Raw genomic sequence first — 12,430 nt, forward strand, 5'->3', positions numbered from 1 at the left:
AACGAGCTATAAATACTACACCGCCAGTAATTGGATTTAATCGCGAGTAAATGTCGGCCACTTATAGGACGTGTATCTGTGTCCCCGCCTTACATTTTACGACTGCTGTCTCTTGTGTTGCAGGCGGCTCGCGCGCCGCTGTAAACGCTCTGTGGTGTTCCGACATGAAGCAGCCAATGTGCTTCTGATTAAAACAACACGCAGAGTTTACGGAGCAAGTGGCCGTGTGAAATTAATTCAGCCCGCACTGATTCTCTTTATTACAAAGCCCCCCCCCCCCCCCCAAAAAAAAAACCCCGCTCAGAAAGGGCCGCAAACACGCAGACGTGAGGATCAGAGGACAGAAGTAAATAAACCAGTCAGGCTTATTAGTGGCTTTTCTTCCTTGTGGGGTTTGGTTCACTTGTTTGTCAGATTACGGTTTGGTTCGTTTATGTTTAAAGTTGTAGGGTGAGTCATTTTCCAAAAAGGTCAAACTCGTTTTATTTTGAAAATAAATTCTCTCGTTTTTTTTTTTTTTTTAACTTCATGGACATGTACTTATTTGTGGACAGAATGCATTCGTTTCCCGTAAAATAGTTTAACAGCCGTGACATGAAGCGACATTTGCTTAACGTTTCTTTACATTTGACTAAAGTTCTATTTATCACGCAGATGTATCTATTTCAAGTCTACCAGTGGCATCTCGTGGATACTATTAATTCGACCATAGCAGTCAAGCCCTAAATTCATAGTAAAAAATAAAACTGGGTTCATCATCCAGCAGCAGATTTGTAGTAATGGCCAAAGCAAATAAGGCCTTAGATAGAAAACGATGGAACCAGCCGTGCGGCATTTATCATCCACCTCAAGTTCAAACATGTCTCAGACTCGCATCTATCTCCTATTTTTCTGCCGTGGGTTCAGAGATCAGTGGATATGAAGGTGAAGCTCGGGCTCGTCCAGATGGCGGCGGGTTTTTAATTTTTTTTTTTTTTTTAGGAAAACTAGATTTGGGCTTCTTTTATTTTTTTCTCTCCCTTTTGCCTCTCGGACTACTCGGGTTTCACGGTCTTTCTCGAACCTGTCGAGGGACGCCAGCGCCACATAAATCACACTTTACTTTATAAACCCTCCGCTCTCTGAAGTCCGGCCCAACGCACGCACGCGCGCGCGCACGCACTCACCCACCCCCCCCATAGGCATGTATTTCTAATGTAGAAGACATTTGTGCCGATGCCTAAATCTCCACTGGCCGGATCTTCACATCTTTCTTTGTCACAATCCAGAAGACATTTCTTTCCACGGGGAACCCCGCTGAGCAGTGGGGTGGATTATGTGGGCAAAGAAAGGATTTGCTGCTCTACATATTTCATTTAAAAAGACTGGGCCTACTGCAAGATCAATGAAAAAAGAACATGAGAAATATACTTAGGTATCAAAAGGCCATTATGTTGAATAATCCGTTTTAGGTGTATTTTTAGGTATATATATTATTTATGCATTTCATCATTTGCATAATGCATTTCATTATCAGAGATCATTTTAATGTTGTATTTAGGAAACCATCATCATATAAAGTTAAGAAAATCCAGAGCCCCTAAAAAATGTAATAAAAATGAATCCGACAGATTACATAAAACTTACTTGAAATTTAGAAATACCTGAGACTAATGGATGTGCCAGGACAGTCTAGAATATATTCTGGGAGATCAGCAAAAAAAATACTTTTAGAACTACAATACAGACACAATAAGAGTAAAGATCTGCAACTTCATACTGTGTTTTTTTCCACAGGCGGATCTTGTGGGAACGACAACATTCAGTCCTTCTCGTTCAAACGCCTTGATAATTTGTTCAAATCTGAGCTGAAGTCTCCTCGGGGGGGACTTCAAACGTTGACCTTGGCGGTTGCACGTGGACAGACGGGAAGGTGGTCACTCTCCCACTCTTCTACCTAGCGACTAATTAAGAGAGCAGCTTTTACGGCCTCTCCTTCAGACAGCCAGATGTGACCGGAGCGCAGTAAAATCTCAAAGCGGTTTACAGAAACACTTACTGCATTTTACCAACGACTCACAAAAGCGACAAGAGTCCCTAAGTGCTCCCCGGGTAAATTCCTTCCAGGACCACAAGCTCCAGTCCTGCAGATTCGAAGCCTAAAATGACAGACGGTGGAGAAAACATGCACAAAAGGGAACAGTTCTTTTTTTTTTTTTTTTTCCATTTTATTAAAATGTTATACCGCAGTGTAAATCTAAATGTCACCTCTTTAAATATTGACCCAATTACAAATAAATATGCGTATTCTCATCGTTTGCGTCACACACCAGCAGACTTTGGTCAGGCACACGTATGTGCAGGTCACCATCGGAGGATTGTCGACGCGTCGTGCAGCCGGAGAAGGTAAACTGTGCCGAGTGGCATGTGGCTGTAAGTATGTGCACATACATTAACAGATATCGTCTTACCAGTCGGGAGGCCCGCGGCTCAACTGACAACACGAGAATTAGATTTGAGCCCAGCGCCGGCAAACATGTCGGCCTACGGCGCGGAAGTCAGGAGGCTCCAACGTTTGGGCCAGAAAGTAGACAGGTCCCATCTTTTATTGAGGCAACAGTGAGACAACAATGGAAGACGGTCAGGTTTAGAATGAGGCCGTTCACATGTGATGTCATGTGACCGATTGACAATGGTGGATGGGTGATACTCTGACTCTGATGATTAATAGGATTGGTTCTGATCCTGCAGGTGTGCACATACTGAGACCTGGGTGTGATATGGTTTCATCAAAATAAATAGTCTTCCCACCCCCGCTCCCACAAACACATTTAACCAAAGAAGCTTAAGTTCTCAAATTTCAAATTTTGGCTAAATAATAGTAAGATCAGAGAATGGGTACACATGATTATGAATCTGACCACATAGTTGAAGTCAAGTTTAGATATTCAAGTAAAAAATATTGTTCTACTCAAATAGACCCAATACCTTGTAAAGTACAAATCTCCCCCGTTCCCTAATCTAACTTTACCCCTAAAGTTTAAAATCTGTGGAAGCTACTTCCCCCCTTGGGACAAAAACTCTATACGTGGCCCAACCAGCACTTTGTTAAGTAGACGTGTCAGTTAAAAACGGGAAGACTCTGAAAAAGGTCACAGCTCAATCAAACCGTCTCAATAAATAAAAGCACAATCTTCCCAAACCCAAAAGATTTAACAATCAACTCAGGGGAAGCAGACCCGTCACTTCTAGGGGACACGTTTGATCCGGCTCAGTTTGGCGGGAAACCAAAAGAGAATTTCTGCTGGTCCCTCACTTCCTGAGGCTGAGAGCTGCGCTGCTTTACTTGACTCACGCGGTGCGGTGGGATCCATTGCGTTTCCTGAGCATCAGGAGGCTGCAGCACCACTCTGAACAGAGTTCTCTAGTGTTTGACAGTCGTGTTCCGTCTTTGCCGGTTCAGTCGTCGGGTGGAGCTCTCGCAGGACGTCCCCTCCTTTCTCCTCCGTCACGGTCTCCTCCGCAGCGGGTGGACAGTCTTTGGTTGATTGCACCATTCCCTCCTGGTCCTCGGCTGAACCGGTCCTTTGCGTCTCTGTGCAGCTTTCTATCATCATCATCTTCTTCTTCTCCTCCTCCTCCTCCTGCCTCTTCATCTCCATCTCCTCCTCAGTGGCCTGAAGATGCAGCTGCTGCATCAGCTCCTCCAGCTTATGGGCTTTGCGTAGCTCGTTCTGCTGGATGATGGCGCAGAGGTGCTCTGTCAGCTGCTCCTTCACCTCAGTCTTCTTGTGTAGTTCCAGCTTGGCTGTCACGTACTCCACCTCTGCCTTCTCATATCGCTTTCTGAGAAAGTGTGGATAGAAACATTTGAAATTAACTTAACAGAATTTGAGAGGGCTGTAAAGGGTACTTATTTTACGCTCTAAAGATGATCTCACTTTTTTAATTTGATATATGACCTTCATTCTGTGACGGTAGAATAGTTGAAGTTCCTTTTACAATATTTGCTGCCTGTGATCCTGGCCTGTTGAATGTGCAGAGCGCGCATTGTGCATTTTTTAAGTCCGGCTCTTTTAAACGTAAGCATAAGATTTTGTTGTTTTTGAAGAGGGAAATAAAAGTGAATTTGGATTGCTTAAAGCAGAAATAATCTGTCCAATATATTTAAAATCAGAGAAAACCTATCTGACTGAAATTCATTTCAGAACACTGAGAATGTTGGATTGGTCCACTGAGGGCCACGGTTAGCTGTAGCGCAAAAAAGGATTAGTCAATAAGCCGATTTGTTTATTATTAAATCGATCATCATGACTCGCTTTCAATAATTCCCTAAGTAAAATCACTACATTTTTTAGGGATTGGTATTTTCCAATTCCGGGGCCTAAAAGGTGCCTAAATCGCCCCTTAAGAAAAAAAAGAAGCACAAAACGACAATTGATGATATTAAAAAAAGTTTTTTTGTTGCCAAGGTACATTTTTTTCTTCAAATTGAACAATATGTTAACTGTTCAAAGAATATACTATAAACATAAATAAAAAAACTACAGCATCAAACTTTTTAACTTCAAACTATGAACAACATGGCATGATTTTCAGTACTGAAATAGTTCTAAAATCGGACATTTTTAAATTTTGTCAGAACATTTTTCTCCCACGTCTGAATATAGAAATATTGTTCCACTTGTGAAGACCAGAACATCACGAGCTGTTTAGAAACATTGCGTTAACTAAACATATGATGTAAAACATTTCATCTCGGGGGGGGGGGGGGGGGGGGGTGTACGTTGTACCTCAGCAAAACCTCAAGAATTGATTACATCAACATAATCATAACAGAATCCAGTGTAATGACCTTGTGAGGGCCACGTCCTTTTATTCAAACATCTGTAATGAACAGTGTTCATGACATGGAGCTGATCCCTAAACACAAGCGGCTGCGTGGGGAAATCACAGCTTCGAGGTCAAACACAAACTCTTTCTGGATTAATGTTGAAAAACCCACATAACAAAACTATTCTCGATCTTTATACCGTCTGTAGCTGCCAATTACACCTAACTATAAAATGTCCATCCTATGTTTTGCTTTTAGTTGTAATCCTTCATTCTACTCGCTGTATGTTGAAGCAAAGTGAAGAACTGGACTGTCTGCAGAAAACTGGTTTGAAGTGTTAGAGAACACATGTCAATTTGAAGCATTGGGGAGGGGTCTGGTTTACTTCCATTCTAGTAACAAGCTGTAGGGGGCACCAGTTACACTGAATGTACACTTCCTTTCCTTACCGTGTCACTTTGTTTTGTCACAAATGAAGGGCTCACGGTGCTGTTTAATGACGCCATGGTCATTTCAAATGAAAATGTGGCGTCACAAAATCCTTAAAGCTTAGTTGCCATTTATCAAAATGCAAATTATTGTTGGGGATGTCAAAGCAATCACACACAATCTTCCCCAAAACCTCAGGTCTCATCAGATATTGACATTAACTCCATTACTGGAGCCGTGGATTCCTCCACCAAAGTGTGTTAGTTTAGTTCTAAGATGCAGAGCTGCCTGGTTATCAAAGCAATAAGGTATGAGAGGCTGTACTGTATCGTCCAATAATGTAACAGTTCGAGGGTGTAGTTAGGCCCGACGTGCAGCGGAGGCAACCCTCAAAGTGTTACATTGTTGAAGATAAAGTAGTGCCTCAAGTACTTTATTGCTTTTATAACATGGTTACCAGCGAAATTACAAATGGTAATTAAATAGCTGCCTTTCAGCACAAAATAGTTGTAGCCACCAAACGTCTTCTATCACATTTCATCAGTCTAGAGGAAAAATAGTCCCCATACGTGCATGTAGACAACATCAAGTCCCGCACCATCTCATTCATTCACATCGCTCATAACGTAAACCTTAATTGTCCAGTTGCGAAAGCTCGCATTGCCTCAAAACGATCATTTGTGGGATTTGCGGGTTTTTTCCGGCGATCGCCACCGAGCTAAAAGCTAAAATGTCAACTAACGGTCCAGCAAATGCTAACTTGTTACTTTAAGTGTGCAGTGATATGGACGCTTGGGTCAGTGTGAAAAGCAACTGTACATTATCGCTCAATAATGCACCCCCCGTGACTCACTCTCAACCAATCAGAACGCTGGATTTCATCTACCCGTGGTATAATACAAAGTAACACATCAGGAGTTCAGGAGAAGCCTTTTTTCTCACACCTGCTGCAGTGAGGACTTGTAAGGGGGAGACGGGTGTTCAGGATTGGAATGACTCAATTGGTTACAGGTATCAAATGTTTGTTGTTGTAATCGTTTGTTTTTGCACTTTGATTCATGTCATTTATCTACCTGGCAGCAGAGTAGTCCCAGCTCGCTTGTTCTATCTTTACTCTCAGGATGCCGATATCATTGGACACCATGTCATCGAGGGCCTGAAGCTCCTTCTGGATCCTCTTCAGCTTCACGGCCTCTGCCTGAGTCTGTTTGGACCTGTGGACAAAAACAAACTCTTGAGGCAAATTTCATCCTTCCGCACCAATATTGGTTTTACTTTCACAACACCACGTTTCTCACTACAGTTCCAAGACAGCCACGCTTACTTCTCAGCGATCGTTTTTGTGAGCAGAGCCTTTTTGCGTTTATTCCTCTCTTCCATTGTCTTTTGCTCCTGCTGCAGTTGCTCCAGGCGCGTCTTTTCCCGTCTGCGGTCAAACAAAGATTTTAACACACAATGATGCTTGGAAAACAAAACAAATACAAATCCACCCTACGAAAGATGTTTCGCATCTAATTCTAGAGATGAATTAAAACAAATATGAACTTATAAAAGCAGGTAGACTAAAATTTAAAAGAAACGATAGTGAACATACACCATGTGAAGACAAGATGTAATATGATACTTGAATTGATAAATCTGTGGCGCAATAATAGTGACCTATGTTTAGATAAATTCCTACTTTAGTGTTAGCTCATCACTCATGTGACTGCTGATTAAATTGGGTAACATCCCATCAGTGTATTTCTCTCTGATCTGTCCTCTTCGTTGGTCCCAGCTAATAGACAATGACTTTCTAGGTAACAACATGAACCCAAATCACATAATTACGTGCTGCACCCTACGTTCCCAAACGGGTCAGACCGTGAACACCGAAGCAGCGCAATGCCAGGGAGAAGAGAACAGCTCTTCTCCTGACCAGACAATGAAATCACAGCAGTGAGAATAGTATAAAAAAAAAAGATATACTAACAGTGCCACCTCTGGTTTCTCCAGCTCTTTGACGACCGGGGTCTCCTCCGCCGGAGCAGGCTTCATCTCGGTGGGTCTGTGTCTGTCGGCCGCAGCCGCTGTTGGAGGGGCAGCGGGCTGAGGCTCGGGGTCTTCTTTCGCTGGCGGGGGTTTGCTGAGCTGTTGCTCCGTTGGGAGGCAAAGAGACCCGGCTCCGTTTTTTTGAGCGGATATCTGAAGGGCCCTCTCCCGCTGTAACTGTTGCCGACTCCGGTTGGCTGGAACCGGTTTCCGCCCGCGGGCTGCTGCTGCTGCGGGCATTGCTGAGCCTGATAATGCATTTTTACAGAATATTTGTCAGACTTAACGTTACGTTTGTTCAAAAACAAGCCTGCAACTGGGGCAGAGAGACGTTAACCTGACCGGGCAGCTTTGTTCAAAAACAAGCCTGCAACTGGGGCAGAGAGACGTTAACCTGACCGGGCAGCTTTGGCAGTAGGAGATGTTACCTTGCTGCTGCATCTTCCGAAGCTCCTCCTCAGAAAAACCGGCCCAGCCGCTCATTTTTAGAGCGTCACACCTACACAGCGTCAAAAACACAGCAGTATTTATGCATATAGAAAAGTTACGGTCCTATTGACGTAAGATTATCATTCTAAACAACTAAACATGATAAACTCTATGAAGCTACAACCAACCGTCGCCATCTTTGTTTATTGATGCCACGTCAAGGACCCCTAAAAGACGACTGAAGTAGATGTCGCAGATATTGCCTGAATGGAAAGCACACTGCACCGTAACGGCAAATATAAAAAATACACATTTTATTTCTTAAATTTGTAGCTAATTTTTTGTACATTTTAATTAATTCAATTTTTGATGCATTTTGTTTTCATAAAAATGGTACTCTGTTGGTCACAATGGAGAAGGCATTTCACCTCATACCATCTCAACAAAACCATTAAATTAATAAATACAAATGGGAGTGAACTTTACAGACAACTATCACGTTGCCATGACATTATCAAACATTATTGTGTACCATTGTGGATATTTATTGATTTTTAAACTTGAAATATTTTAGGCTCCGTTCTCACAAAATGAGAGGCAACTTAAAATAATCTATTTCCTTGTTTCCCATCAAAACAGCTTTAATGACTAATTGAAATGTTTCAAAATGTCTGTGAGAGAGCCCTGAAACACTTGATGATTTTACAGTGGGACAGAACTGAACGCTCACGGATTGCATAGGACCCAAGCATGTTAAAGGGGTCAAAGGTTAACTAAGGAACTGTTTCATGTGAATGCAGCATGCCATTTAAGTGGTTGTACCGGAAAGTGTACCGCAGCTTGTTTGATGAGCTCCCATTTGTGAGCAGGCATTTTACTAAAGTACACATTTATAGTTAATTAACTAATCAATTCATCTATTTTATTATGGACTCATTCACATTTGTTAAACAATATTTAATACCAAATTCCTAGCAAGACTAAAAATCAGGGCATTCAAATTCTATTTCATATTTAACTTTCAGAATGAAATTCTCACTTAAGCTTTGACCCAGCAAACTTAGCCTTAGACTTAGACCGTACACAAAAAAAAGTTTATCTGGAAAACAGTTTTTTAACAGAGGAGGACAAATATAAACAGTTGTAATTTCTTATCACACGTTGATTGTATGCTCAGACCAGCGAAATATGAATATCATCTATAAATAGGCAATTGACCTTTGGCGTATTAGACGCGCTGAGTCAGTTGCCTAGGTGAAGTCTATTGACTGAAAACGCGGCAAGGGAAATCAGAGTTATCGCTTCATTTAGCACTGTCATGCAGCACACACCCTATATTCCATCATTGCGTCATTTTATAATTGACTTCATGCAGACACTTCCTTTCTTTCAATAATTGGTTAAGGTAGAGACACAACATGTGTCTCTTTGACCTTGGCAGCACCGAGGAGCTGGAGCGATAGAAAAACATTGACCTCTGCTTGACAACTAATAAAAATGGGCCCCCTCGTAGTTGTTTTGCATCTGGGGGCCAATTATGTGCAAGTTAAAAGGCGCAACACCTCAGGAGGGCATAAATCGCTGGCAGAGTGGAGACAGGGCCTGGCATGGAGGCCAGATGGGAGGGAGACAACCACTTTGGGTTCAGAGACTGTTTTGCTGCCGCGGCATCAGGCCCAGGACGGGACGGCCTTGGGTCCCTGATTAGGGAGCGCCAGAGGGGACCACATGGCTCATTACTGGGTCGACCTGCAGAGGCACATCAGGGAGACATGGGGTTTAGAAGAAGTGTACAAAGGCGCCTGTAGGAAAGGGTGCAGCTGATAGGAGAGAAGGTGGTTACCGTGAGGGCTGCGCACACAGTTCAGGAGTTCAGCGTATCAGATCTGTATTCCACGTCTGTTGAGACGAGTCTGCTAAGAAGCAGAGGAAGTTTATCCTCCCTGTACAGGAAGTGGACATCAGTTGATGCAAAATGCATAAATCCACATTTGGCGCTTTTCTGTGGATAGCGGGAGATAGATCTCTCTGAGGTTTGACTGCTCGTGGCGGTGGATGATTTAACGCGAGCAGTAAGCGTGCACATCACCGTTGCATCCCCCCACACGCTCACTGAAGCCCTAAAGCCAGGGGTGCTCAATCAAACAGGAAGTGCTGTGAAAAATAAACAGCCAATCTGAGGAGACGTGCGTCGGAGCCCAAACCAAATTGAGGATGATTAGGGGTCAGGCTGTCGCCGTGGCTCCGAGCTGGAAGCTGGAGGAAGTTCTAATTGCCGTTTAAAAAAAAATGTATGTGTGCAGGGTCAACGCTGACCCCCGCCTCAGTGAGAGCACCTCCTCCCCCCCTCAGCTGCTGCTCTGAATTTGTTCTTTAATTTCCATCCCTGACCTCTCGTCCCGCCATCTGCAGCCAGTTTGCAGCGCCGGCCTGACATCATGCACGCTGTTTCCCTTTATCTCTAAACTCTCTTCACCCTCAGCGTATGTCCCTCAATTGTCCTCTGTATCACCCCCCCAAAAAAAACATCCTACCAAGTCCTAATGTTGTCTGCGTTGACGGATTTTCGTGCTACCAAATAAGTAATGATAACACATTTGACAGAGCAAATTACAAAAATGTGGACAAACATAATTTTAAGATGAATAATATTTTTGATATATCTCAGGAAGAGAGTGGTTATTTCTTGGTTTTGGTGATCTTAAAATCCTGGGACTGCTGTAACTCAAGCTCCAACAGTCTTTGGTGTTGAAAAGATTAAAATGCACTCAACACTACAGAAATCCTCACTTAAGGCTTTCAAATAAGGTTCTCTTTTGAGCTGCTCCACCTTCATTTTCTGGAGACTCACACCAAGCTCCCTTAAAGTTCTTGGAGAGTGTCCCATCAGAGGTGTGTGCTGCAGACTCGGCGTAGTCTCACCTGTAAAGGGGAGATAACAGAATAACTGCCTGTTTCCCTATGTGCACCAGAGAGCTCTTTGGACAGTGCTCATATTTCATATTATAAACGATCGGACTCGTTCTGGAAGCCCGGACATCTTGCAGGGTGGAAGTCCGTCTGGAGTCGGCCTGTCGGTTTGTATTGAGATGGCTGCTGTCACGGAAAATGAAACACGCTGCGACTTACAACAAAGTCATTTTTGAGTTTGAGTCAGAAGGTATAATTAGCCATCTAACAATTATTATTATTTCATGCCAGGTTTGGCATTATCATGCCGGTAAAAACCCAAACCTGCTCACAGCATCGTTACAGCTGGAGATGCTGCACAGAAGTGCATTTGCTTGACAACATAGATCCTTAGAGTCAAAAGAAAAGGATAAATGGAAATTTGCAATTTTAGTTTTTTTGCTAATTGCATAAACATAGATAAGCAAGCTGTTTTCTTTCCAGTCTTAAGCTAGATTCAAGTTTAATACCTAAACACAAGATTGACATCGATCTCACTCTCAGAAGTTAAGCCAAGATCTAATTTCACTAGGATTTATATTTGATTTTCAGTGTATTTAATTCTCACAGTTATTTTTACATATTTCTGGAGCAGTTATTAATCCCCAAAGAGACGTGTGACTTCCCAGAGATCTTTGATTAAGGAAAATGATGTGGAGCTGACGAAAAAGGCAGATGATTGGCCATAGACTGGGTTGTGTTTTGACTTTGGATTGACCCTGGCTCAACCTGACTGAACGGAGTCAGAAAGTTTGGGACTTTCTAAACAAGCAATCATACGTGATGACAACTGATTCATCAGGCCTCAAGCTCTGCCAAGAAAGTCGCCATAAAAAGACCTCGATCGAAGTCTCCTTGAAGCTCGTTAGCAGGGGAAAAATGTGGTCCTGCACACCAGAGCTCAAATAAAGAGACAGCTGTGTCCAGCATGGCTTCAAACAATTTGGCTGCCAAATCAAAATTCTTAATCAAATTATTTTCAGCCATGGCATTTAATACACTGTTGTTTTATTCATTAGCCGTTCCACGGATTTATTGTGGCTCTGGCGGCATCGCAGTCTCTCATCTCAGCCATTTCCCAGAGTGTAACACATACACACACACGCACACACACACACACACATCTGGCTCCAATCAAGGAGAGGGAGAGAATGCCTATTAGCAGGCACTGGCATAGGTATGTTGTGAGCAGTGGTGCCCGATGTAGCGTGGAGTTTTTTGGTAATTTTCAAGCTGCATACAAGCTCTCACTCAGCTCCTTCACCACGCCCACGTTAGGTTGTAAACAAGAATTAACCGGGATGGAGGATATTTGGGCTTTTTCTGGCAGTGCTGGAGGTATAGAGACCCCGCTGAGAGCAGAGTTGAGATATATGACGCAAAACTGCAGAGTTAATCACATTAAACCCAAGTATGTATCGTGTTTATGAAAAGCAAAGATCTGAAAAGCAATAATAAATCATTGTTCCAAACAATAAAAGATGTGATTATTATACAAATGTATGATCCTCCGTTGTTAGGCTTATATTCTTCATAAACAATAACACAAAACTGGCTAGATTATTTTATTACACCTGATTGTATTAGGATCACTGAGTAGGAGATAAAAAACAACACGATGGGTTCAGACAGGAGGTCCGGCTGGAATCCAAAATAGACGAATACAAAGCATCCCTGATGCTTTTTATGCAAGTTTTTATTGAAAGTAGAAGCCAGTTGGCCAGAGATCCCCAATGTTGTTTTGTCTGTGGAACGTCTTTTGGGATTTGAAAGTGTTTT

General features: G+C 42.7%; 1 protein-coding gene across 2 annotated transcripts; it reads right to left on the reverse strand.

Annotated features, from left to right (window-relative positions):
* Positions 1–2,184: 2,184 nt before the first annotated feature.
* gorab (golgin, rab6-interacting) lies at positions 2,185–7,987 on the reverse strand. Of its 2 annotated transcripts, XM_037470431.2 has the most exons (6): positions 7,891–7,987; positions 7,702–7,772; positions 7,215–7,521; positions 6,567–6,668; positions 6,316–6,456; positions 2,185–3,825 (listed from the first exon to the last, which is right to left on the reverse strand). In XM_037470431.2, the coding sequence occupies exons 2-6, from the start codon at positions 7,754–7,756 to the stop codon at positions 3,369–3,371; spliced, it is 1,062 nt and encodes a 353-aa protein (XP_037326328.2). In that variant the 5' UTR covers positions 7,757–7,772; positions 7,891–7,987; the 3' UTR covers positions 2,185–3,368. The 2 variants fall into 2 exon arrangements, with proteins under 2 accessions (XP_037326328.2, XP_062419616.1); XM_062563632.1 differs by having other exon boundaries at positions 2,186–3,825; positions 7,702–7,903.
* Between the last annotated feature and the right edge of the window lie 4,443 nt (positions 7,988–12,430).

The sequence above is a fragment of the Pungitius pungitius genome, chromosome 7 (genome assembly GCF_949316345.1).
Source record: "Pungitius pungitius chromosome 7, fPunPun2.1, whole genome shotgun sequence".
NCBI classification, from domain to species: domain Eukaryota; kingdom Metazoa; phylum Chordata; class Actinopteri; order Perciformes; family Gasterosteidae; genus Pungitius; species Pungitius pungitius.

Bases quoted from the DNA above. Each gene is read 5' to 3' on its own strand.
- gorab (XM_037470431.2), bottom strand. From the start codon at position 7,756: ATGAGCGGCTGGGCCGGTTTTTCTGAGGAGGAGCTTCGGAAGATGCAG. The intron at 6,669-7,214 runs GTTAGTATATCT...GTTTGACCGCAG, and splicing joins GAGAAACCAGAGGTGGCACT to ACGGGAAAAGACGCGCCTGG. The intron at 6,457-6,566 runs GTAAGCGTGGCT...TTTTGTCCACAG, and splicing joins ACAAAAACGATCGCTGAGAA to GTCCAAACAGACTCAGGCAG.